The sequence below is a fragment of the Haliaeetus leucocephalus genome, unplaced genomic scaffold, assembly GCF_000737465.1.
Source record: "Haliaeetus leucocephalus isolate CR32 unplaced genomic scaffold, Haliaeetus_leucocephalus-4.0 Scaffold101, whole genome shotgun sequence".
NCBI lineage: Eukaryota > Metazoa > Chordata > Aves > Accipitriformes > Accipitridae > Haliaeetus > Haliaeetus leucocephalus.
Genome location: NW_010972537.1, coordinates 556,075 through 579,450, shown reverse-complemented (window position 1 = coordinate 579,450; position 23,376 = coordinate 556,075). Strand labels below are relative to the sequence as shown.

General features: G+C 40.8%; 3 protein-coding genes across 5 annotated transcripts in view; 1 reads left to right on the top strand and 2 right to left on the bottom strand.

The window, feature by feature from the left end:
* The window catches only part of CRY1 (cryptochrome circadian clock 1), a 43,845-nt gene extending 43,308 nt beyond the window's left edge, over positions 1-537 (bottom strand). The window contains exon 1 of the mRNA XM_010585455.1: positions 533-537. Within this exon, the coding sequence (XP_010583757.1) occupies positions 533-537 (5 nt within the window). The remainder of the gene's footprint in view (positions 1-532) is intronic.
* Positions 538-4,012: 3,475 nt separating this feature from the next.
* MTERF2 (mitochondrial transcription termination factor 2) lies at positions 4,013-5,336 on the top strand. Its single transcript, XM_010585354.1, has one exon. The coding sequence runs from the start codon at positions 4,028-4,030 to the stop codon at positions 5,222-5,224; it is 1,197 nt and encodes a 398-aa protein (XP_010583656.1). The 5' UTR covers positions 4,013-4,027; the 3' UTR covers positions 5,225-5,336.
* Positions 5,337-8,528: 3,192 nt separating this feature from the next.
* TMEM263 (transmembrane protein 263) lies at positions 8,529-23,139 on the bottom strand. 3 transcript variants are annotated; one of them, XR_775497.1, is made up of 6 exons: positions 23,089-23,116; positions 20,706-20,767; positions 19,542-19,661; positions 15,830-15,899; positions 10,139-10,667; positions 8,529-8,600 (listed from the first exon to the last, which is right to left on the bottom strand). XR_775497.1 is itself a non-coding variant. In XM_010585353.1 (4 exons), the coding sequence occupies exons 1-4, from the start codon at positions 23,132-23,134 to the stop codon at positions 10,381-10,383; spliced, it is 465 nt and encodes a 154-aa protein (XP_010583655.1). In that variant the 5' UTR covers positions 23,135-23,139; the 3' UTR covers positions 9,748-10,380. The 3 variants fall into 3 exon arrangements, 1 of the variants encoding a protein (XP_010583655.1); XR_775496.1 differs by lacking the exon at positions 19,542-19,661 and having other exon boundaries at positions 23,089-23,139; XM_010585353.1 differs by lacking the exons at positions 8,529-8,600; positions 19,542-19,661 and having other exon boundaries at positions 9,748-10,667; positions 23,089-23,139.
* Positions 23,140-23,376: the final 237 nt, after the last annotated feature.

The window sequence follows — 23,376 nt, the reverse complement described above, 5'->3', positions numbered from 1 at the left end:
TGTCCGAGGCAGCCCCGGCCCCGCGGCCGGTGAGGGAAGCCTTGTGGCGGCCCTCAGGCGGGGTACCGCCGTTAGCGGCCCGGCTGACGTTAGGTTCGGCCTCCCGTGCTTTGACGGCGGGGGAGGGCTCGGGGCTGGACGGGGAGAGCCCTGCCGGGCCTCCCACCCGCAGGTCCCGTGCTGGCTGAGGGAAAACAGCCTCCTCCGGACCCTCCACCGCCAAGCGGAGTCCGAAGGGAGGGAGAGGGGGGTGCGGATGGGGATCGTCCGGGTGGCCGGGCTTACGCGGCCAGGCTGCGACGGAGAACTTTCCGTTTTTTCTGCACTAAAAGCACCGCTTGATGACCTTCGGTTTAAACAGTGCTATGCTTCCTTAAGCTTTTTTAAAAATGTCTTTCCTTTCCTAGATGTGAGGAAAAGCTTTTCCCCCACGAGGACGGTCGAGCAGTAGAACAGCCGAGGCGGGGAGGCTGGGTGGGCTCCGTCCACACAGGTTTCCAGGACTTGACGGGACAAAGCAGCCTGGTCTTACCTCATAGCGGACCCCGCTTTGAGCTCTTGAGGTCCCTTCCAACCTGGATTATCTTAGGATCCTCTGTAGTTTTTTCTAGAAAGCTTTGTGTCGGTCTAGTGTATTTTTGTAATCCTTCTTTACCTCATTTCCGCTACTGATGCAAAGCAGGGGTTCATTTTTTGTCTGTAAGCACAGAAGTGCGAATGCTTCCTCTACTATGCGTTAATCTACAAAACTGCTGCCTATTCCTGGTCCAAATTCCTCCACAAGCTATTCAAATCCTATCTACACTGCTCTCTTCTAGGTAGATACCTACTCTTCCAGGTTAATTCAAAGTTCAATGTAGGCATTTAATAGTTCATTTAACTTTCTACAGCCTACTAAGACCTGGCTACAGTTTGCTGTAATGAGAATGGTAGTGACCAGCATACAGTAGTCACACTGTTGCTCTCTTTAGTGAAAGATTTTGTGAAAAATACAACATGAACAAGAGGTTGGTTTGCTGATTTTCAAAAAGTGAGTTTTGTGTCTCAAAATACACATTCAGAAATTTCTGAATAAAATGAGTGATGAATCGGCCAGTTAATCCTAGCGTCCACTTCCTATAGAAGATACATATAGGAATCTCATTAAATAATGAAACTTGTAACACCCTTTTACTCTGTAGATACAGGTCACCGCGAGTCTGCTAGCAAGCAGGATCACAGGTAACTTCCAGGCAGGCATTAGTTCACTTCCTTATTGCTGTTATGACACCTGGTGATACGAGGGTGCTGCTGGCAGTGAGAGCAAATGACTCGTCTAAGCTGGCTGTTTTTTTTCTTAATCTCTCAATTTTACAATCCCCACCGCAATATAAGGATGTAAAAAGTTACAGTGGGGTCCTGCATATTAGAACAGTAGTCCAGCATGAGCTTTAAGAGAACTCTGAACTCTTGGAATAGGTTACATACCCTGGAAATGTGATACTGTCATCTATGGACTCTGAAATACACCAAATCATAACTCTTAATCATCTTCTCAGTTTCTATAGAACACCATGATGTTAAAACCCACTCATCGTATTTTGCATGTTCTAGTTTGCTCAGTGCTTTACAAGGGCTCCTGAGTACCCCAGTCAAATGCGGTTCAGCAAATAAAGTTTTCTTTCCTTTTATAATATTCTGTGTTTCTGCATGGATGATCCTCACTAACAGGAAAAAAGTTGACTATGATGTCAAACATTTTCAGACAACATAAAGCTTCTTTTAAGTGAACATAACAATCCTTTCCATGTCAGATCTTGGAAATGCACAATTTATCAGATTTTTTTTAAAAGCACTATAATAGATAAAATGACTGTATTTTAAGTGACTACATTACTCACAAGGCAATTTCGTTTAACAGCAGGATTACACATTGAAGTAAAAGTCATGGTTATTTTTCCAGTTCTTACTTTGGAAGTATCATGTGACATCCCAAACAATTTTAACAATACTTCATTTTGCCGGCAGCTTCCAGCTGAGCTGAAGCATTAATGAAGAAAGCCATGATACTTCAGAGATTTACTTACTCTGACTGGACCCACTAAATTCAATAGAACTACTTAGAATACTCAGATGCAGACGGTTGTGTCACTCCCTGTGGAAGAGAGGCTTCAGTTTGCAGTCCCCTTGAAACAGTCACTTTTTCAGGACAGGGAAAGGTCAGCACATGAAAAGTCTGTGACTTACCTACGCTCACGCTGCTTCCAGGGCTATTGGGGAAAAAACGCTTGTTTTGCGGTGGAGCTTGCTGGACTGCACTTCTCACGTCACAAAGTTTATGAAGATAAAATCATTAGCCTTGGGGTTATGACACAAGCAGCTTCATTAGGCAATCAGATTTTGCCTTGGAGATTTGAAGTAATACTAAAAAACAAGTTACCGATAAACAGCTTCTGTTAATAACATAAGCTTGCATGTAGAAAATTATGTCTTACTCTGTTAGTTTATGATGTAGTAACATAACAAGAGTCCAGCTTTTAGAAGCTGAAAAACATCAACTTAAAGGTACACTTTCTTGAGATGAAGTATTTTACCCCTGGAAAATATTTAACCTTACCTGACAACTACATGGGGGCTCTATCACTTAAGTTCTCTAAACAAACTATGTATTTTCTTAAAAGGTAGGCTATAAAGAAAATTTTAGGAGTCTTGCATAGCTGTTCCTGCAATAGGCTTCTTGGTCTGTTATGTAGAAGATTAGACTGCATGATCGTAACAGTCTTTTCTCTCCTAAAAAAACCCACCTCAAAATAATTTAACTTAATGCTCACATAGGTACTTTTTGAAGCACACTATACTTTGGGAGAGGTGAAAGCAACTGTATAAACAGCATTGTCAAATGCACAAATTGTATTCTTTTTCTCGTTTTCAATTTGAGGAGTTCGTGTTACCAGCAGCAGCAATTTGTGCAAGTATTTCACAGACCAGCAGTTCTCCCTTCCACACTCTGTGCTTCCAAAAGGTTGTTACGAGGACACCACCTAGGAAGTTAAAGGTACACTGGATGATATCTCTGTTTGACTGCTGCGGCTCCTTTGGCCACTGCAGAGCAGGCGGCAGCGCGTGTGCTATTGGTGATACCTGGCAGTCAGTTTGAGCAAAGGTGGGGCATGGGGTCACCCACAACTACCCTGCGGTTGCTGTGTGGACCCCAATACAGCCACGCACCTATTCCACCCTTTGCCTACTGGGGGTCGCTGGCAATGACAGAAACAACCTGGAAACAGAAATAAGGCAAAACAGCGCAAAGGGCAGCTGTAGCAAAGTAGGTGCTGAAGAGGCAAGTGAAGGCCTGAAGATGTTACAGTGTACTTGCTTCCTCCCCCAAAATACCCGTGTGCTTATTCAGAACCCAATTAACAGACTCTGCTCGTGGAAAAACACATACATAAAGGTTTTGATGATTTTTTTCCTTAATTATAACGAGAATGATTTCACAATGCAGTTAGGCTGTGAACCGCTGCTGACGGAGCGCTGGAGGTGGGTCTCCGACACGTGAAGGAACAAGTCACGCTCCAAACAGTGCTTGAGAAGTTAAGCAAATACATTCAGAAGAGTTAAGAAAGCAGCCTTTTAAAAAATTCATTTAGTAGAATTAGTCAAATTAAATTGAATGAAACATTTTTCTAATATAGTGCGAGTGAGCTGTAACATAACAATGTTAGCTGCAGGAAACGGCTGACAGTTTGGTTTTTGTATGACTGCAAGCATATGGACAGAGCGCTGCCCCCACATCAGGTCTGTTGCATGCCCATGTTATTGTTGTAAGGCATCCGTCAGAACATTAACCTTTCAAAAGTCTTACCTCCCTCCCCCTTCTGCATGAAAGCTGAATTTTGTGCTAGTAACAACAAAACACTGTTGAGAGTGGTTTCTTATGCCAGCTCAAGTCTAAATATCAGTGCCTCTGAGAACATTACAAGGTATAATTTGTGCCTTAAATGTGTTTTCTTGTAGTTGCTGTTCTCTCTGCATAGGACTGCGTTCCATGATGTTGAGAGGAGTCACTCACAGTGCAAAAGATATATTTACTCTTCTGTTGGCAAGATCTCAGTATCGTAACCCAGGACTGAATTTTCCCTCTGTATGGACTGAAGTAATGAAGAGAAGCTTCCTAATACATTCCACTTACACAACGGATACAAAATCAAGAGAGGAAAATAAAAAAACCATTGATAGTCTCTACAGATTGTCAGTTGACATTAAGAAAATACGCAGACTAAAGGAATGGGTCCTTCTCCAGGATGTGGCCTATGTTAAAGAAATTGCTGATATCTTAAAAGAAATGGGAGCAGATGAGACCACTGTAGCCAACATTTTAGAACGCTGCCCAGAGGCAATTCTCCATACCCCTGCAGAGATAAACTCTCAAAGAACTCTATGGCAACTAGTATGCCAGAATGAAAATCACTTAATTAAATTAATAGAGCAATTTCCAGAGTCTTTTTTTAGTACTCAGTATCATGAGAATCAGAAGGCAAATATACTGTTTTTTCAAGAGTTGGGACTTAAGAATAATATAATCACCAGGTTCTTGACAAGCGCACCCAGTATATTCTATAATCCTGTTGAGAAAAACAAAAACGTGATAGAGACATTACAAAGAAATTATTTAAGTTTAGGAGGTTCTGATGCAAATATGAAGATCTGGATACTGAAGCTATTGAGCCAAAATCCATTTATTTTATTAAATTCCTCCACCACAATCCAGGAGAACTTGGAATTTCTCCAGAAGAATCATTTCAGTGACCATGAAGTTCTACAGCTGCTGTCCAAACTTAAAGGTTTTATTTTTCAGCTTACTCCTACTACTATGCAGAAGAGTATGCTTTATTCCAAAAATGTCTTTAAGTGCAGTGATCAAGAATTAAAACAGCTAGTGCTGAAATGCCCAGCCCTTCTCTACTATTCTGTTCCAGTTTTGGAAGAAAGACTTGAAGGACTACTGAAGGAAGGAATTTCTGTAGCGCAGATTAGAGACACACCAATGGTGCTGGAGTTGACAACGCAAATTGTTCAGTACCGAATTAAAAAACTCTCTGCTTTGGGATATGATATAAAGAGTGGAAATCTAGAAAGCTTGAATGGTACTAAGAAGGATTTTGAAGTCAATTATGGTAGGATACAATCAAAGAAGGAGAGACCAATTTTTAATCCTGTTGCTCCTGTACACATCGAAGAATAATTTGAATGCTGTACTTCAAATTACACAGAAGAAAATTATTAATGACAAAAGAGATGCTGGGTGGTTGAGAAGAGCCGAAAGAAATCTTAACCAGATTGTAGTCTTATACTGTACTTTGTCCCAGAGTGGGTCTTGGGCACAAATTCATTATACAGTTGTAGCTTTCTAATACTTTCAAATAATATCATAGAAGCTGGTTATGATAAAGGTTGCCTTTTTTCCCCAGGGAGTACCTCACTTTTTTTTTTTGGTTCCGTTACATTTCCTTATCTAACAGGGCGTTAACTGCTTTGGATTTTCAGCTCTGTCACTGCACAGTCCAGCCTGGGGTAGTGATTAGCACAATCTTTATCTGAGAAAAGGAGGGTTATTTTTCCAGCAGTGTTCAACCCACTGGTTCACTGAATTTTGGAGGCTCTTTTCGAGTTCCATTCCTTATTGCTGCAGTAAGTAGCTCTAGCTCCTGGATCCTGACCTGCAGCAGACCTCACTTCTTGGATAGGAAAACATAGGTAGAGCAGTCTGAGAACAGGGGCAGGACATACTATTTTTTTATTTAGTGACTGCTGCAGTGAGGCCCTAGTATGTTTGTGTGCAAACCACAATGCAAAGAAACTATGAGACAACCTCCTTTATATTTCTGAGACTTCAAAATTTACTACTTTTTCAAAAGGTTTGGGGCAGGAGGAAATACATTTATTGCCATTGTCTAGTTCTTAATTTCTTTTCTAGCACAGCTTAGGGAGAGAAAAGGTTAGGGAGAGACTCAAGTGAGTCTCAGAAGGATTGTAGGAGAAAGGAAAAAGTCATGCTTTTATATTAGGTGTAACAAAACTCTAGTCTGTAAACCACTGGTGATTAAAAATGACTACTAGATTTGCAAACAGCTGCCAGTTTCTAAATATATGGATGACACTGCTTCTCAGATAACACCATACAGTAATTGTTGACAAGTGCTGGCTTTCAAAATAGTAACTATCTGACAGTGTTTAAGTTCTCAGGGGATTTTATTTATTTTCATTTACGGGCTGTGAATGAGAATATAAAATAGTAGCATCATTGACAATCATCTCAAGAGAATTAGGATCATCAGTGATTCTGTTTCTCAGAAAGACTTTGCTAAGCAACTATTCCATACACATTCCCTCTTGACAGCAGGAGAAAAAAAAGTTACACCCCCCCCTCGCTCCAGGCCATTCTTCAAGGCCATTTTTAACAGACATTTTGGCAGCAAGTCCAGGGTTCCTTTTCTTAAAGAAAAGTTTTAAATTGCTGAGGAAAGCTGGTATTGAATTACTTGCTTAGATGGTGAGCTGCAAGGTTATATTTTATATAGGCTGCCACATTATCTGCTGTGAGCTTGGAAAAGGCTAGAAACATCTGGTTAGATCAGTGCCAAGATCTCAACAGCTGAAGGTCTTAAACTCACCACCATGCAGGCAAGTGTGGACGTGATGGCAGCTTGTGGGGGTAACCACAGCTCTTCTAGGAGTGCGTGTGACTGTGGCGAGAATTCAAGAAGGGGCACATATCACCAGCATGATAAAAGTCAGGCTGTGTTACTAAGCCATGTCTTTGCTGACTCTTCAAAACACATTATCGTTTTTTTAGGAGGAAACTGGGAAGATAGCCATATTAAAAATTTACAGGAACTTGCCTTTATCACTTTCTGACTGTCTGCTCAGCTATTAAGCATACCACAGTATTACTTGAATTTCAAAGCATCGTTCCCCTCAGACACAAGGGGACATTTCAGCTCTCTGAGGTTATTCATAATACAACCTGTAATGCTGAACCACAGATCTGATGGATGGTTTAGGATGAAAAGGAAACCAAGATGTAGAACAGTGTTTTCCCTGAAAATTTAGTTTCAGCATTTCTACATATATCTGTTTTCAAAGTTCCTGAAACACCTTATTTCCATCACTTACAGTATTTCCAGTGGCAGTGAACAAAATGGGAAAGTGACATATTTCCTTGAGTCACAGCCTGAGTTATCACAAACTCATTTTCCATTCTGTTTCAATTTCTCCTCCTCCCCTTTCAAAACAAAAGCATAAACAGAAAGACTCCTTTTTTCTACCAGCAGACAGAAATTCATTCAATCCTTCATTCATAATTCTATGCCTGGGACCCACTTCTCTCTTCTTCACATTTATAATATTCATTTGTAATAAAGCCTCACAGAAGCTCCCAATTACCAAAATGTATTGCTGAAATCTGCTTCGTCTTCTCTTGCTGTTACTTGCAGTGAACATGAACCAGTTTAAACTGTTTAAGTCTGGCACATAAAAGCCTATAGACCAACCTTTCATTACACAGCAAGCAGTCAGGCATACAAGTAGTCTTCATAAACACTGCCCCTTTTGAAGTGGGGGCTGGGAAATGGAGAGTAAAATAAAACCACTACAAAAAAACAACCCCGAGACACAAGAACAATCTCACTTCCCCTGAAAATTTCAGGTCCGTATTCCATTCCACTCACTACGATCTTAAAAGTGGGTATCCCCAAGCCTCAGTTCACGCAGGGGAGGAAAGGGTATGAGGGATTTTGTGTTGTGTCTAGGCACAGCCTACATAGTGAACTTAAGAGTTTTTGTTAGGAGCTGGTTGGTGCAGATAAAAGGCACTGGGGCATGATACTGTGGGAAGATTTATACCTAAGTATGCCTTTCTCCATAAATTAACTAAGGAAGCTTTCAAATGTCTGAAACAGCAACAATTTAATGTTTCACAAGTGTCAGGACAGAATCAGAACAAGTTTTTAAGATGAAGCAAGTTTCACAAGTGAATGGAAAATATGCAGGATATAGGACAAAGCTCTTTTCAAAAACTAAAACCATATGCCATGTTAAAGTGTTTCAGTTACAAGACTCAGAAGTAATAACTACAGGTTATGTTAATAACAAAACATAATGAAGTGTTGGCAGCTCTTTACAGATCTGACATTGCTTATCTCAGACCACACTTGTTTTGCAGCAAGTTTCATAGTATAAAAATCAGAGACTATCGTAGAAAAGGGGTATGACCAGTTCAACATTTATGCTTTCAGAAAACTATTAGGAAGGGTTTGGTTGAGTGTCACAAATGCCACTATGCTCCAAACAGGTGGCTCTTAAGGGTTCAGTGGTAGCCCTCTGGGGATATGTCTACACTGGAAACTGCAGGGGAGCAGACCATACTAAATTATTTGCTGCAGCTAGATTGCCTCTGATATCCAAGCTAGCTCATTTCTAGAGCTAACTGGTATCCTTAAACTACGCTATATTCTATGCAATTAGCTTTTGGCTATAAAAAAGTTAAAAGTCTTCCATTTGTTGCATAAACTTACCTCATCACACCCTTGCAGCAGATGGGAGCTAAGCAGCTGGTGCATCTAACAAAAGGAGCAGATAATGCCGTTTGCTGGGTTTTTGCTCTCCCCACCGCCCCAAATCCCCATGCTTACGAATATTGTACTACCAACATATACAATTACTGATACCAAATAAAGTTGTTGCAGAGTGCAGTTGAAGTACCAATGGCTCAGAGGGACTAGGTGACTACTGTACCATAATTTACACATAGTGTACTTTCAACACCCATGAATATTGGACTAAGTTTTAGCCAAGCAATATGTTTTCATTTTTTTAAATTTTTTAAGAAGTCTCCCTATATATCCTTCTTGTACAACCATAGCCACTGAAAAAGTAAGCTTACATGCTTGTAAGTTCTCCATAGCAACACAAGCTTTTAGAAAATACTGCATACACAACATTCACAGCCTTCTATGGGCTTCCAAAGAGGTTACTTATTTTGCAAAGTCAGTACCCACACAAAAAAAAAAAAAAAAAAGAGATCACGAACAGCTTCTATTTTAAGGCAACCTCAAGCTGTGTCATTACAAGTGCATTTTGCCTCACATGCTGTAGAGGACCTACAGATGTTACCATTTGAGGTGTGTCAACGTTTGGAATCTGTCAGTGTACAATTTACTTGGATGATGCTTCTTTCTCTCTCTTTTTTTTTTTTAGTAAGGCCTCACCTACCTTTTTTGGTTTGTTTTTTTATATAAAAGTATTGCATTTTACTCAACAATCAAAATGCAAACTATGAGAGAAAGATGTAGTGAAAAATTCCTTGCCTTTGATTAAACAGAGCAAGAAGCTAACCTGGTGCATCATGGAGCTGAGACAACAGCTTTGCTAGTTCTTCAGTGGTTTCCAACTACACAAAGGAGTTTCTTTCAAGTCAGACAGTTGTGCTAGATGACCACAAACATCAGCCCAGTTTCCATTAAGCCATCATTTTTTCTAGTGTCTATAAGAAGTTTATTAGAAGCAAGTATTCACTTGCAGGAGACAGATGCACATCATTAAATACACCTGAGATGGAGCAATCTTGTTTTCAGTAAAAACTGACAAGGTTTCAGATACCAGGATTTGTAAAAGAGAGTCTAAGGCTCATTCTGTGCACTGCACTAAAACGACAGAACAGTTCTTTACACAGCTTCACCTAGTAAAAAGATATTTTTTCTAATAAGGCATTAAGTTAGTTTACTCTTTATGATCCCTTCTACCATGTTGTCAAACGTTCTCACTTCTATCTCCCACTCATTTCCAATTTCTGCGCACCTCCAGTTCTATTTGCTCCAGTCCGCACTGGTAGAATGCGGTCACTGATAGTTTACAGGCTGCCTGCAAATGCAGTTTCATAACCAAAACTATTGGGGTACATCCAACAATGCTGTTAGACAGCTGAAGGATCCTTAGCACGAGGATATGGAAACCACTGAGAACAGTAAATGGCATCTCATCATATTGATGGTACAGCAGAGACTACCAAGTTTCTACGTTCACATTTTAGTCCAAAACTCCAAAAGACTTAGAGTAAATGAATATTCAAATACGTATTATCCCTTCGGATACACTTAACTTCTATAGTTATCAAGTGTAACATTTCACCAGATACAAAGCTTCAATCTAGGCTCTAATAAATCTTCATACGCTGTGCTAGCCAAGCTGCTTCTGTCCTTTTCAGATGAAATCGAGTTACTTGCACAACTCTTTAGAAGATAAAGTGTCTAAGACACATGGCTTCTCATGGTCCAAATCTTAGCAGATTTTAATGCCACTGATGTAATATTCTGAAGAATCAAGTACGTCTCAGTTTTGGTTTTAGTCAGACTTATCCTTTTTCTTTCCCGTTAAAGGCACTTTACTTGCAACAGCAGATCCTACAGCTGTAACACCTCCAGCTACAGCAGAAACACTTCCTTTGACTAGCCCCACTCCCATTGAAGGCACAGATGTGACCGCTGTTTTGGTAATTTCCAAGCTCTTCCCTCCAATCCAAGCAACACCCCCAATCGTGGCACCAACAGCTCCCTTTGTGACACTGAAGAGGCCACCAGTCACACGAGAAAGCATGCCGGGCTGCTGCTGCGGGTGGTCTTTTAATGAACCTAAGGGAGGAAACAACAAGCAAATCAATCGCAGTGCTATGATTAAAGCATTTTCAAAAGAAAAGGTTGTTCATAAGTACTTCCTTTTCTAGCCTAATGGCCACTGCACACAGTATATACTTACCTTGCAGGCTGCTTTTCTTGGATGCTCATACACCACCATAGTTCCAAGTAAGAAAAGACACTTTGCTGCGGCGAGACACACCTCAACGCTGTTTTCTAAAATCTAAGTCAATACTGAGCCTACAAATATCAGGCATATAGCTCCCACACAGTCTTACGTGCTAAACTTCTGTCCTCTGTATGCACCACTACTTTCCCAGACTCTGGGAAGTCTCATGGCCAAATTAGCCTCATTCCTGGACTTTATTAATGGGAGGGCACAACACACCCTCCCGTTTCCCCATCCTAATATTAAGAGTTAACCCACAGAGTGGGGGACCTCCAAAAGCAGCAGGACTACTTGCTGTTCAAATCTCTAAGGAAGGACTGGAAGAAGTTTCCTGGAGAAGCAGAGCCAAAGGTATAAAAAAAAAAAAAAAAAAAAAAAAAAAAGGTGTTCTTTGAAAAGACCTCACCTTGAGGCAAAGTTGCTTCTTTCCTTAGTAATTACTGTTCTGAAGATGCTTACAGGGGTTGTGTGCAAAGGGTCAGGAAAGAAGGTTACAAACAAGAGCAATCAGAGGAGTCAAAAGAAGCATGAGAAGGACAAAACTGGTGCCAACTCTTCACTGTAGCACTTCCTTTCTTCATCATGTACACAAACTTAATTTTCTTCCAGAAAGGCCTTTTCTGTAATTTGGATAGGGAAGCGGGGCAGGGACGGAAGTCCAATGGCCAAATAAGCTCATTAAATGCCAAAAGTGGTCCCCACAGACATTAACAATAGCAAGAGTTACAGGCTCCCAACGGAAGTCCCAATATGACGCACAAAACCAAATCGCAAACCATAGGATTTCTGCATATTATTGATGACGTTAATATGTTTTTTCTTTTTAATGTTATGTTTAACCTGCATTTTGCAGTTTCTTCCTATATACCGTAGAAGTCAATTCCTATTCCATATTTATGATACAATTACATAGCCTCAACATAATAGAAACCTATTAGAGTAATAGAAAGACTCCCAGAATTAGCCACTTAGCCTTCCAATAGTTTACTAATTACTTTGCATTTCTAAAGGTAGGCTTCAAAATCCTAGATACATGCACCTTGCCTCTAAAGGCAACTGAGACTGCAACTCCATGCCCTGCTACTGCTAAGCATCATCTAATCTTCAAAAAAGAAATAGGAAGATGAAACAGTATGTTAATGTTGTATTTAAGCACACAAGAAAATATCACCTACTGCACCTATAAACCAGTAGCCCCGACATGTCTGTCTACAAGGTATTTTCAGTGTGAACCTTGAGAAATCTCTGGTCTTCACAACAATTTACAGGCAAGCATTTTTCAGCTCCTGCCTTGTCAATTCCTCACCAACCCCAAACACTCCTTAAAAAAAAGTTTCAGAGAGAACCATGGCAAGAGACAGCCAGTTAACACAAGTAGGGTGAGTCCCAGAGTTTTTGTATTTTCTAGCTACCTGTAGATAATGTATGGGATTTAACAGATACATTTCCCTTTCTTAGGGAAAAACAGAGGGAACCAAGAAAAGAGCAAGTGGAACCACAGTGGGCAGAGGTAGGGAAGAAACAAACATGAAATAAAGAGGTGAGGGAGTCAGCAGCAGAATGAACATGCTTGGAAGAGGACAACGAGTCTAAAGAGCCAGGGGAAAAGAAAAATCAGATCTAGATCCAACAGAGATCTCTATCTAGCCCCTGTCAACCCATTTGCTCTGCACTGCAGACATGCCTTAGGAGAACGAGTAGAACAGGTCTCTCTCTCCAGTGCCCTGACTGCTGACAACTCACATTCAGAGGACAGTTTCCAAGAGTCACCTCCCAGCACTCATCTACAAGATGAAAATGAGGGTGAACAACTTCCCATGCACCTCCAGTGAGTTTTTGATAATGCCAGGACTGACCCAGGATTCAGAATTTGTTAAAAAAGTGTCAAGTTCAGAGTTCCTATGTGCATGCCTGGAATAATTAAAACAAAAGATGTCATCTAAATGTGAGAACTTCTTACAAGTCTGACAAAAATTAAAAAAAAAAAAAAAAGGCATATAGAGGAACAGTGCAGCTCAAGGGAGCAAAAAAATACTAAAAATGCTTCCAGCTTACACTAGTCTTTCTTATTTGAGAAGTTGATGTAGATAAAGTGTCACGGAAACTAGAAATGTAAGTGACAGCCTTTTACTTAAAGCCAAGTAATACCCTTGCTGGTTCATTCTAGGCCAGCAGCTTTCAACCCGGACACCTCCAGCAAAAATGCATTGCCAACACAAGCACACAGATATCAGAATTCCTATTCACACAAAGAAAGCCTAAAGAATCAAACTCAGATAGGAGCATATACAGCCTGGTATAAAATCCACTGTCTAGGTATTATTCATTAGACAATTCTTGTGACTAGACTCACAGACCTTGTAAAAAATTTGGTTAGGAAGTGCTTCACTTCCACCTAACTGGATCATTATCATCACGGTGAAAGGGAGTAGTTTTATCACACTGAATTTTAAGAGTTGATTTCAGTGAATTAGATCTGACGTTAGCAAGAAAGGACCCATCATAGCTAACTTAAAATTACAAAAGAGAAGCAAAGAAAAGTAATCTTGACATGCTTTTCCTCACATTACTTCAGGTAACCAATCCTTCAGCAACATATACTCTATTTCACAAGTATAAATACTGACTGTGACTTGGTGTATTAATAACTTCTGGTGATGGTTGACACATTCCCATTTAATTCCTGTTTGCATTGTCCATGAGATCTAGTAAATGCCTGCAGCTGCAAAGAGTTTTTATTGCCGCTTGATTTCTATTCTAGGATACACATTCCTGGTCTCCTTGTTTCTAACCAGTATGAGAAAGAAGGTAAACCAGATCATTCCTAAATCTAGGGAGAAAATTACACAAGTTCCCTGTTCAGGGGTTGGCTTTACCATGCTACCTTGCAGCCAGCTTCCTGCTGAAAAGTGTCCAACAGCCAACAAGAGTTTGAATGAATGTAGGCTGCAAAGGTTGGCACCACTTGCAAAGCAGAAAATAAACCATTAGAATAGCACTACTTATAGAAAGTATGAGCACAAAAGCTTCTTCTACATATGTATTTCTTTAAACCCTTTGGGCACCAAGCTTGTCGAGTGTGATTTCAACAAACTGGAACTATTTATATCTTTATGAAAAACTGCAAATTTGTTTTGGAATCGAGCCTTTCCTCTAAGGATTTTTTTTGGCAGCCTGTTCAGAGAGCCTGTTCAGATCTTCTTGCCAACATTGAACTGGTAGCCTTCCATCCCCATTTGGCCATCCTTCTATGATGGTGTAAGCGTATCGCATATGAAGGCCTTGTATGACATTTAAAACAGGGATGTTCTTCAAGGGTACTCCAACATTTTAGCTGAAGTCATGAGGCTTGAAGAGTGCACGTGAAACAGAATCAAGAGGAAAAAGCCTCTTCAAGGACAGAGTTTCCATTAAGGCAAGCTGTGTTTCATTCTGCTCCCTCTAACTACACCAACTTTCTCTATCTATTTAGATTTCATATTCAAACTGGTTCTTGTTATACTGAAAGAAGATACTGTGCAGAAGAAAATCAAGTCTTAAATGCTCACAAATTTTAAATAAAACCTTGCAATAACTAGTGATGATCAGACTCTGCTGTTATGCTTTGAATCTGGACAACCTACTGAGTATTCTAGGAAGATTAAAAATGCCCACTTGTTTCACTGCCTTCCTCAAGAAAGAATCAGTTGTAGTTTATCAGTCAGACACTGTTCACTTTCTATACGCAAGGTTTAACATGAATAAAACACAATTCCATCTTTAAGGGGGGGTGAGGGGGAAAGGCACCTTAAAAATTAGACTTGAAGATAACACACATTAGGGCATAGTTTCCAGCCTAGCATTTGCTTTCAGAAATGCTTCTGGGATCTTGACAACCCTGTAAGAGCTTAAAAAGAAAGATTTTTGTCCTCACACCAGGACGCTGTAACAAGTTCAAGTATAGTAGAGCTTAAGAACCACTGTGCCATGAAAATCTATTTCTCCCTTTCCACTCTTCTTGTACTTGCGTTTCCTGCCTAATAGTTGTTAAGAATAGAGTGAGTTATTCCACTTCAAGCCCTTCTGCTACAGTTAGTGGATAATACTGTTGTTCAAGTGAAGTAAATTGTTCAGTCATACAACATACAAAAGCTGAGGAAACAAACAAACAAACAAACAGAGCTCGAAAGGGTCATCATAAATTGAAAAGCAATGAACCGAGAGGAATCGGCACTCACCGACCTCTACATCCAACACACTTGGTCTTAAAGCAAGAGAAGACAAACCACAGACAACCTGTGTGCCAAGAATGGCTTTTGATCTAGTATGCTTCCAGTCGCATTAGGCAAACAGGACTCTTCACAGTCGTGCTGTTCCATAGCCCAGAAGGGAACTCGGCTCATCTGCAACTGCATTTCCTCTGCAGATTCAATAACCGATTTAAGATTCATTTGATTCAGGAGACCAAGATGCCACTGCATTAATGAAGTAAAGTTTGTGTTTGTTTTTAGGAAACCATGAGATTAAGGCAACAGTTAGAACCACAGTTAATTGTATGATGGAAAAGGGTCTCCAAAAGTAGTAATAAAGTTCCATGTACTTTTTAAACACTTCTTGTTTAAAAGTCACAAGCACTATGAACTCAGCAAGGACTCCAAAAGTGAAGCTGGGCTCTTTCCATCTCGCATAATGAACAGCAGAAATAAATACCTATTGGACCAATTCACATCTCTGGAAACTAATCTGCAAATTATGTCCTTCAGTATCTGCCCATCTTCTCTATAATTTATCAGTACAGTTCTTCACTGAGTTATATTCAGTGGCCTTATTGTTATTGGGATAATGCAGAAGTGAAGAATAATCCAGGCCCATCCCATTCCAGGGCTGGCTTGCTTACTGTTACTTAAATGAAAGTTAAAGTGTTCAGCTTGCAGATTTTTTTTTTTTAAGAGATCTGAACTTCTGATGAAATTCTGTGAATATACTTGATATTATGAAAACTAATACATACCTTCTGGTGGTTCATCATGAAGGTATGATGGGACTTCCTGTTGATTTTTGTCCGTTTGATTCATTATTGCCTAAAAAAGAAATTCACATATGCTGTACATCTTTTCTGGCAACGCATAAATGTAATCCATGAATCCAAAATGCACGTAGGTTAAGTTCCACAGAAAAGGAAGTTCTTTTTCATTACTAGATACACTAGCAGCTCCTGCCAAACTACTGCTATTTCATACCGCTAAAAAGCAATCAGGAAGAAAAACAGTATGAAAAACAAAACAGCCACTCTCATACAATAGTTTATGTATTAAAAAAAGCAAAGCCCAGTGATCACAGAGGTGGTGGGCACTAGAAAAACAACAGCAGCATGCCTGTAAGATCTGTTAGTACCTGGAAAGCAGCACTTCAAAGAAACAAGTCCTTGCAGCAGAATTTAAATAAATGCCATGAAAACAAGATGGAAGAAATGTAACTCCATTTATCTTGTAGCAGTACTGCATACACAGTGTGGTGATAGCAGCAGAACTAGACTGTTTTAACTCTACACAAACTTTCCAATGAAAACATTTCAGAAAGGAGATTTCTTTACATCAAAAGCTGTTTCCTCGAGCAGTTCTAGAGCAGCAGTCCCTGACAGTGAGGGGAAGCACAGGAGAAAGCTCAAATCAGCAGCTCTGCTTACTGCATTTCCCCTTTGGAGGCGAAGAAAGCAATATCTAGCCCAGGTTTCCCTCCTGCTTTCCTCCCCCACGAAAATGTGCCTCGGTGTTAAGTCCTGCCTCCTTCCCTGAGCCTCCCTGCCAATCCTGCTTTCCCTCCTCAGCAGGCACTGAGGTCAGGAAAAGAAAAACAAGTTGCACTAAGCATCCTTCTATCTTCCTGCCAGTGACCTCTTAGTTCCCTTCTCCCTGCACATATAGGCAAGCCTTTAAATAATTTAAATTTCTTCCGGGAGTCACCGACCACCAAAAAAAATAATTCCAGCTTGTCTTGCCATGCACAGATCTCTCTGTACCTCCTCTGGGTGAGGAAGGAGTGGCTGGGATCTGAAGAAGGGATGAGAAGGCAGAAGCAGAACTTGACAGTGGGAAGACTCACCGGGAGAACACCAGCTAAAACCCTCGTAGTATAATTATGAAGTCAAAACATCACAGTAAAAAATGGCACCCACACACTAAATGATAGATCCTTGGATGCGAAGCAAGCCTAAATTGAATATTAAAGAGTCCTCACAATCAGCACTAAGGGTATCAGTTCATGACTCAGAAAACATAAGTACTTTTACACAAGAAGCTCAACAAGAAAGCAAGCAAAAAAACCTACTACCAGGGTGGCTGATTTGATGGTAACACTGAACAAGTACCTAACAAAAGCCAGAAACACAAACATGGAAGCTAAGAAATAGGAAAGTGAGTAGTAATACATCAAGATGGATGACCCAATACATGAGGGCTAAGAGGCAATTTGAAAAAGTTACAATCATAGAATTCCTTGTTACTTTATTTAATCACAGGTCAGCAAGTCAAAAAAAAAAAAAGAAAAAAAAAAAAAAGAAAAAAAAAAGAAAGGCAAGAGAGCCCAATTGATCACAGGGAGCAACCAAGGGCAGTCAGGTTCTGAGAAAGAACTGGATACAGGTACTACATGACTTCTTTGCATTCATCTAATGCAACCTGGAAGAAATACAAAGATTTGTCCTCACTATGTGAAGTTACATGTAGGTTGTTGCTTTTTTTCCAACCTGAAACAAAAATATCAAGCAGTATAAGAAAGAGAAGGCAGATGCTGTAACAAACTGAGAGGCCTGGCATTATTTGATCAAAACATCTGTACAAAGATACGAAGCAATTACATTCCTACTTAACATGTGGCCATTTTGTTCGTTAAGATGATTACTCTATCAGGAATCTGGAAAGAGTTTATTCACTGCATTAGGGAAGATCCTAAAAAAAGTAAAATAAAAGTCACAACCTAGCAAGTCTTACTTCAAGCAAAGGAATAAAAATGTGACCAGAACAGTTTTAAAGCAGACTCAAGGGAGACACAAATGAGTTAAGCCAGAGATAAATTAATTTTTATAAAGAACTACCTCCGCTAATATATTTGTATCTAGCTGGCATGTAACTCCCAAAAGAAATTCAGATGAAATTGCTTGTTTGAGCTCCCAAAAAGTTTCTGCCAACAGTTCCTCATAAGAGGCTCAGAAAAGTTATTTAATCAGACAAAATACTGTCACGGATTATCAACAAGTTTAGAGGGGAATTGGAGCAAGTTACCAATTTTGAACGTGGCAGAACACTAGAAAGCATCACAAGGCTCCACACAAGTTTTAGTATTTTCTGCTATTAAGAAGGTATTGGACACAGCAGCACTGACAGCAGATACAGCCCTGATGAAGTACCGAGGATCTGTTGTGTTAGGCATCATACAAGTATTTAAGATGACACCTGTCCAATGGAAAGAGTCAGAGTAACATTGGCAAACAGTGCAGGTAAAAGATGCTTTCATAACTCTCCGTAATCTAGTTTAGGCCACTGACAGATTTGCTTGCAGTTCCTGCAAAGCTAAATGAGCAAAGCAATGTATTGGCAGGGGAGTTTCACAGCAGAGTTTCTAGTTTAGTGATGAAGTATTTAGAAAAAACACAAGTGTAAAATCACAGCACTACCTAAAAGAAGTGGTAAGATCAGGCATTCCCTCCCCTGCTACCTTCCCTAGAACCTCAAGGTTACATAATTCTTGACCACAAGCTACTTTATTTTAAAAGGTAGACAGGAATATTACACAATATATCACTCACATGCAATGATTTAACACAATTGCAACTCCTTCTAAACCACAGAAATACTTCACTCTCTTACAACTACATGGACCACAGTGGTCTATCTTCTACAGCCCAGGCACCTGCTGCTACCAGACCCCAGAAGTCAATGGAGTACTACACGGGCCTGAGAAGAGCAGCTAAGGGAAACAAGTCACTGTCGGTAGGACTGAATTTGTTCTACACAGAAGGGAGCCTTCAGGGGTCTGCAGAGCAGAAAGTTGAGAACTACTGTATGATGCGTAGCTCTACAGGTACCTGGAAGCACTCTAGGAATGCTACCTACAAAAGATGTGCCTAACCAGCTTGTGCTAGGTTTTACTCACTGTTCTCCTACTACATCAATGCAAGTGAAAACAGAATCTCATCACTGTCAGAAAAGGCTCACAGCTTGACCAAAACCAGAACCTAGCACACAAGAGCTCAAAAAGTGCAATTCAAGTCCTTTTGTTTTTCTGTAGAAGCTCTCCAGTGAATCACAGAATCAAGACCGAGATCCAACAAAGCACTTCAGCAGAAAACTTTCAGGTATCTAGGTTACAGCCTGCACCATGCATCCTTGTACCCAATTTAACATGTCAGGAGACTTAAGAGCCTCTGAAAAGATCCAAAATCCCGTGTGCTAAACAGGGTGTAGCATATCTGGCAAACAGAAAATACTACACAGAGGAGCATGTCTTAAACCTGGCTCTCCTCCAGAGATTAAGGTATTTCTATTGACTGGAGGTCAAAGGGCCAGAGGCCAAAGGCCTGGAACAACTGCTTGGCAGCAGGTGATTTCATCCAGTCTTCAGACGAAGAGGGCAGGAATATAATTTTCTTCTTCAAAAATTGGAGTTAGAAAAGCAGAAACCACTCGCTATCTTTTACGTAATACCATCAAGGTGAAAACACTCACCTACAATTCAATGCCTCCTTTGCCTATTAAGATCCAAGCTCTTAAGTCCCACTTGGCGACAGGGTCCCCGGTCACCAGACTGCAGTGTATCCTAAGGGAGGTTCCTCTTCACGCTCCCTGCTGAAGGTGTCCCCCCACAGAGAAGAAGAAAGCAAAATGTCATGAGACCCAACAGAGATTACAGCTCAACTAACACTTAAGGCACTGATCCGGAGGTGCAAGGGTAAGACTTTTGTGCAGAGAATTGGGTCATTCAGACATGGTATTGGTTAAGGAACTTTGAAAACTTAAGTTGGAAGCTGCAGATTCAAAGTCCCCTATGCACTGAATCATTAGTCACAATTATTACTGTTACTGCAAACACATGCAACAAGGCAAAGACTTATCAGAAGCCTGAACTTTGGAACTTCTCTGACATGTTTTTCAGAATCTTCTTCAAAGTATGCTAAGACTGGCCAAAAAAAAAGGCGAAAAAGAAAGAAAGAAAGAAGATCTTTCTTTGGCATTTTCATCTCATGATGCCAAATTCAGTGTTTTGCATCACTGGGGAAAAGCCTCCAGCTTCATTTAACACCTGCATTGTATGATCACACTGAACAAGGTAGGATCTCTATGAGTCCTGGCAGAACTCATATGGACATTCATGAAGCAGACATCTAGTATATCAGCAGCACTCTCCAGTTTCTTTCTTCATCTGTGCAGACAAATACGTAAGCTTTGTGTTTTCTTATGTCAAGAAGTGGAAGCAAACCCAGATATTAAAAAAAGATTTCAAACAGGAACACATGTAAACTACTTTCTGGGTTTTTTTTTCCTCTGTGCGCTTATGAGATAAGGGGTAACTTCTCATCTTTTTTTAAGAATGCATTAAAATACGTATCAACCTTCACACTAAAACAAAATAACAGTGGAAGTCACTCTTTCAATTGGTTTTAAAGAAGAAAACACTTTTGTATTGTCAGAATAAGAAATATACAAGAAGCTTCAAAGTTTTACACAGTTGTAAAGAAAGAAGTAGTTTAGAAGAGAATTTTTAATTCAAGAGCTATTTATAACATTAACACTGCTATAGGACCCTGAATGAAAGCTCTAGGAAGCTCTGGAGGTAATGGTACAGCCACACATACATTCACATCAAAGCTGATAAAAATAAAACTTTCTCACCAAATATATTCCTTTGTGAAGATTTCTAGTTAGTTGTTTCCACAAAAGTATTCTGCATACACCTACGAGAAAAGCAGAAGGTTAACGACATCTTATGGAACAGCGCTACTGTCACATACCTGCCCTGGGTGTACGGTGGGAATCATAAGTACAAAGCCCCACAGTATCGGAGAAGCACACTCGGCATGGCCTTAAGATACCAAAATTTTGTGAAATTTCTCTCACCAAAACACAGATTCCTTCTGTGTTCTCGGGCAATGGAGATAATTCTACTTGCTCCATATGCTGTCATGAGGATTACTACGAAGGGTGGTAATCAATGTTAAGACACAACCTCTCCTTAATGAGCCTGCAGTTCTCAGCAATTTATGAAAAATTTTAGCCTTCCATTGAAAAGTGGGGTCTAACCATTACAGACGTGTGCACAGCTTCCCGAGCTTCAGATGATGCTCTTGTCTTTCTGACTTTACAGACAAAAAGCCCTACTGTTTCAGCATAGCAAACCTGGCCCAAGCAGCAGCCAGTAAAAACTGGCTGGTTTCAATGCCACTACTCAGATATTTGCAGGCAGCAATGAAACTACCCAAGGATGGGGCCAATTTCAGTTGGCAGCATAACGCTGCTCCAGAAGGCTGCAGCAGCAGCAGACAGTGCTGGAACTATTCACCTGACAGAACTGCAAACAAACCAATCGCCTCATCTTAGTCCACCACGAAAAAATTATCTTCCTTCTGCACACCAGCTATGCAGTTAGAAAGCTTGGCTACAGAGCTGATGGAAAACAAAACAATCCTTGCCGCATGCACAGCTCTCCTTCCATTCTTTCAGCAGCTGCAGCAGATTTCAAAATGAACCTGATGTCTTTCACATACATGAAAAAAAATTATTTTTAGGGATGATAATTTAAGAAATGCATTTTGGAAAGAGTAACAGTGCTCTACTCTCTAAATTAAACAAGGAAATAAGCACAAAGCCAAAGAGGTAATCTCGCCCATGGCTGCTCTTCGGGATACTGCTTCAAGCCACACAAGCGACCCCTGACTATTAGCTTCCCCACTTTACACCTTGGACTAGGGCTTGTAACATGTAACAGGTAAGAGTGCTCAGTGCTGTTACTTCTCTCAGACACAACCCTCAGAGCATAGCCAATATGGAAGTGTGTTTTTTCAGTTAGTTAATGCAAGGGAGACAGTTGACTGAGCTTCTGCAAGAAGAAAGAGTCAATGCTAACAGCGCTGAAGTAAAAAAACAAATCCAGGCACGTAGAAAGCGTATAGCTAAAAACCAAGAGCATAGCTGACATTTCAACAAGCCTTCTATTTAAAAGCCAAGTTTCAAAATTCAGATTTATATACAAAGCAAGACCGGCTTGGAAGTAAGCATGCCTGTTTCAGAGGAAAAATAGACACAGTTTTCAGGGAAAGACAACAAAAAGTTGATCAAATGATCAATCCGATGTTGGAAATCAAATTTTCTACAACGCAAGGATTCGCAAGATACCAAATCAAAGGTGGCAGGAACCCGAATTCCCCTTTTCTAGTCCTCCAGAACTGGTTTCTGGAAATTAAATGGTAGATTCCAGTAAGGCAGAGGGCACAGCTTCAGAAAGGTCATAGAAGCTCCATTTTATCAGTCCTGTCATCCTCTACCTCCTGCTAGCTCAGCTTTCTAAAGCAGAGCCTTCCCCATTTCTTCTAATAGTTTCCCGATGCCCGAGCTCCACAGCCGCCTCAGCTCTCTTTTTCCAGGAGACCTATAAAGACAAAACCTGACAGTGCCTAACAGCCAGGGCGATAAAGTAGCTGCGGAACTTCCTTGCCACCCCTGCCAATGGAATAATGAACTTTTTTGCTGGCGCCCACCACCTGTTTGTTGGCTCCTGTCTGACATTTAGACCTGTTCACTTGCCGGACAAGGAACGCTTTTGCGACACAGTCCATTTCTATACTGAGGAGGCAACACCAACTCTACTGAATGTTTAACCACACCTTAACAGAAAGCTTTAAAAAAACCCGTCTGGATAGTTTTTACTGAGAAGTCTTAAAATTGATGTGCATACAAACCAGTACTTGTGTACTAAATTAAGGTATCCTGTATGTACCCTTCCAATTATACAGACATGCCGCCCGAAGCAATGCTCTGGACACACTGAAGCAGACTACGTGCACTTGGTATTTGTCTTCCTCACGGAGCGACGTCCTGATTCAGCGTTCGTGTTTTCAGCCCAGTTACACCAGCAGAAGGAAGCATTTAATCGCATCTGCAGAGTCTGCCTATGCGCTTCGCACAATGACCAGAACCAGCTGCACGGCTAAAATAACTTGGATTTATGTTCAGGCCACACCACACAAACGCCTAGGCTAGGCGAATGCTGAAAGCTAACCTGCTCCCGAACAGTTTGCAAAAAACTCTTCCAGATTCTGCTCCATCAAGCCGGACTTGAGAGAAACGGATGAAATAAGGCGCAGCTCGCTACAGGCGACATCCGAACAGAGCGAACTTTAAAAAGAAGAAAAGAAAACCCGAAACAAAGCTTCTCCCGGCACGCAGAACTTCACGGGGGAGAAGGAGCCCAGCCAGGAGCGAGGCCGAGGCGAGCACGGCCTCCGCCGCTGCCCTCCCCGGTCGGCGGGAGGCGCCGCCGCGGAGGCGGGGGAGCGCGGCGCCCGGC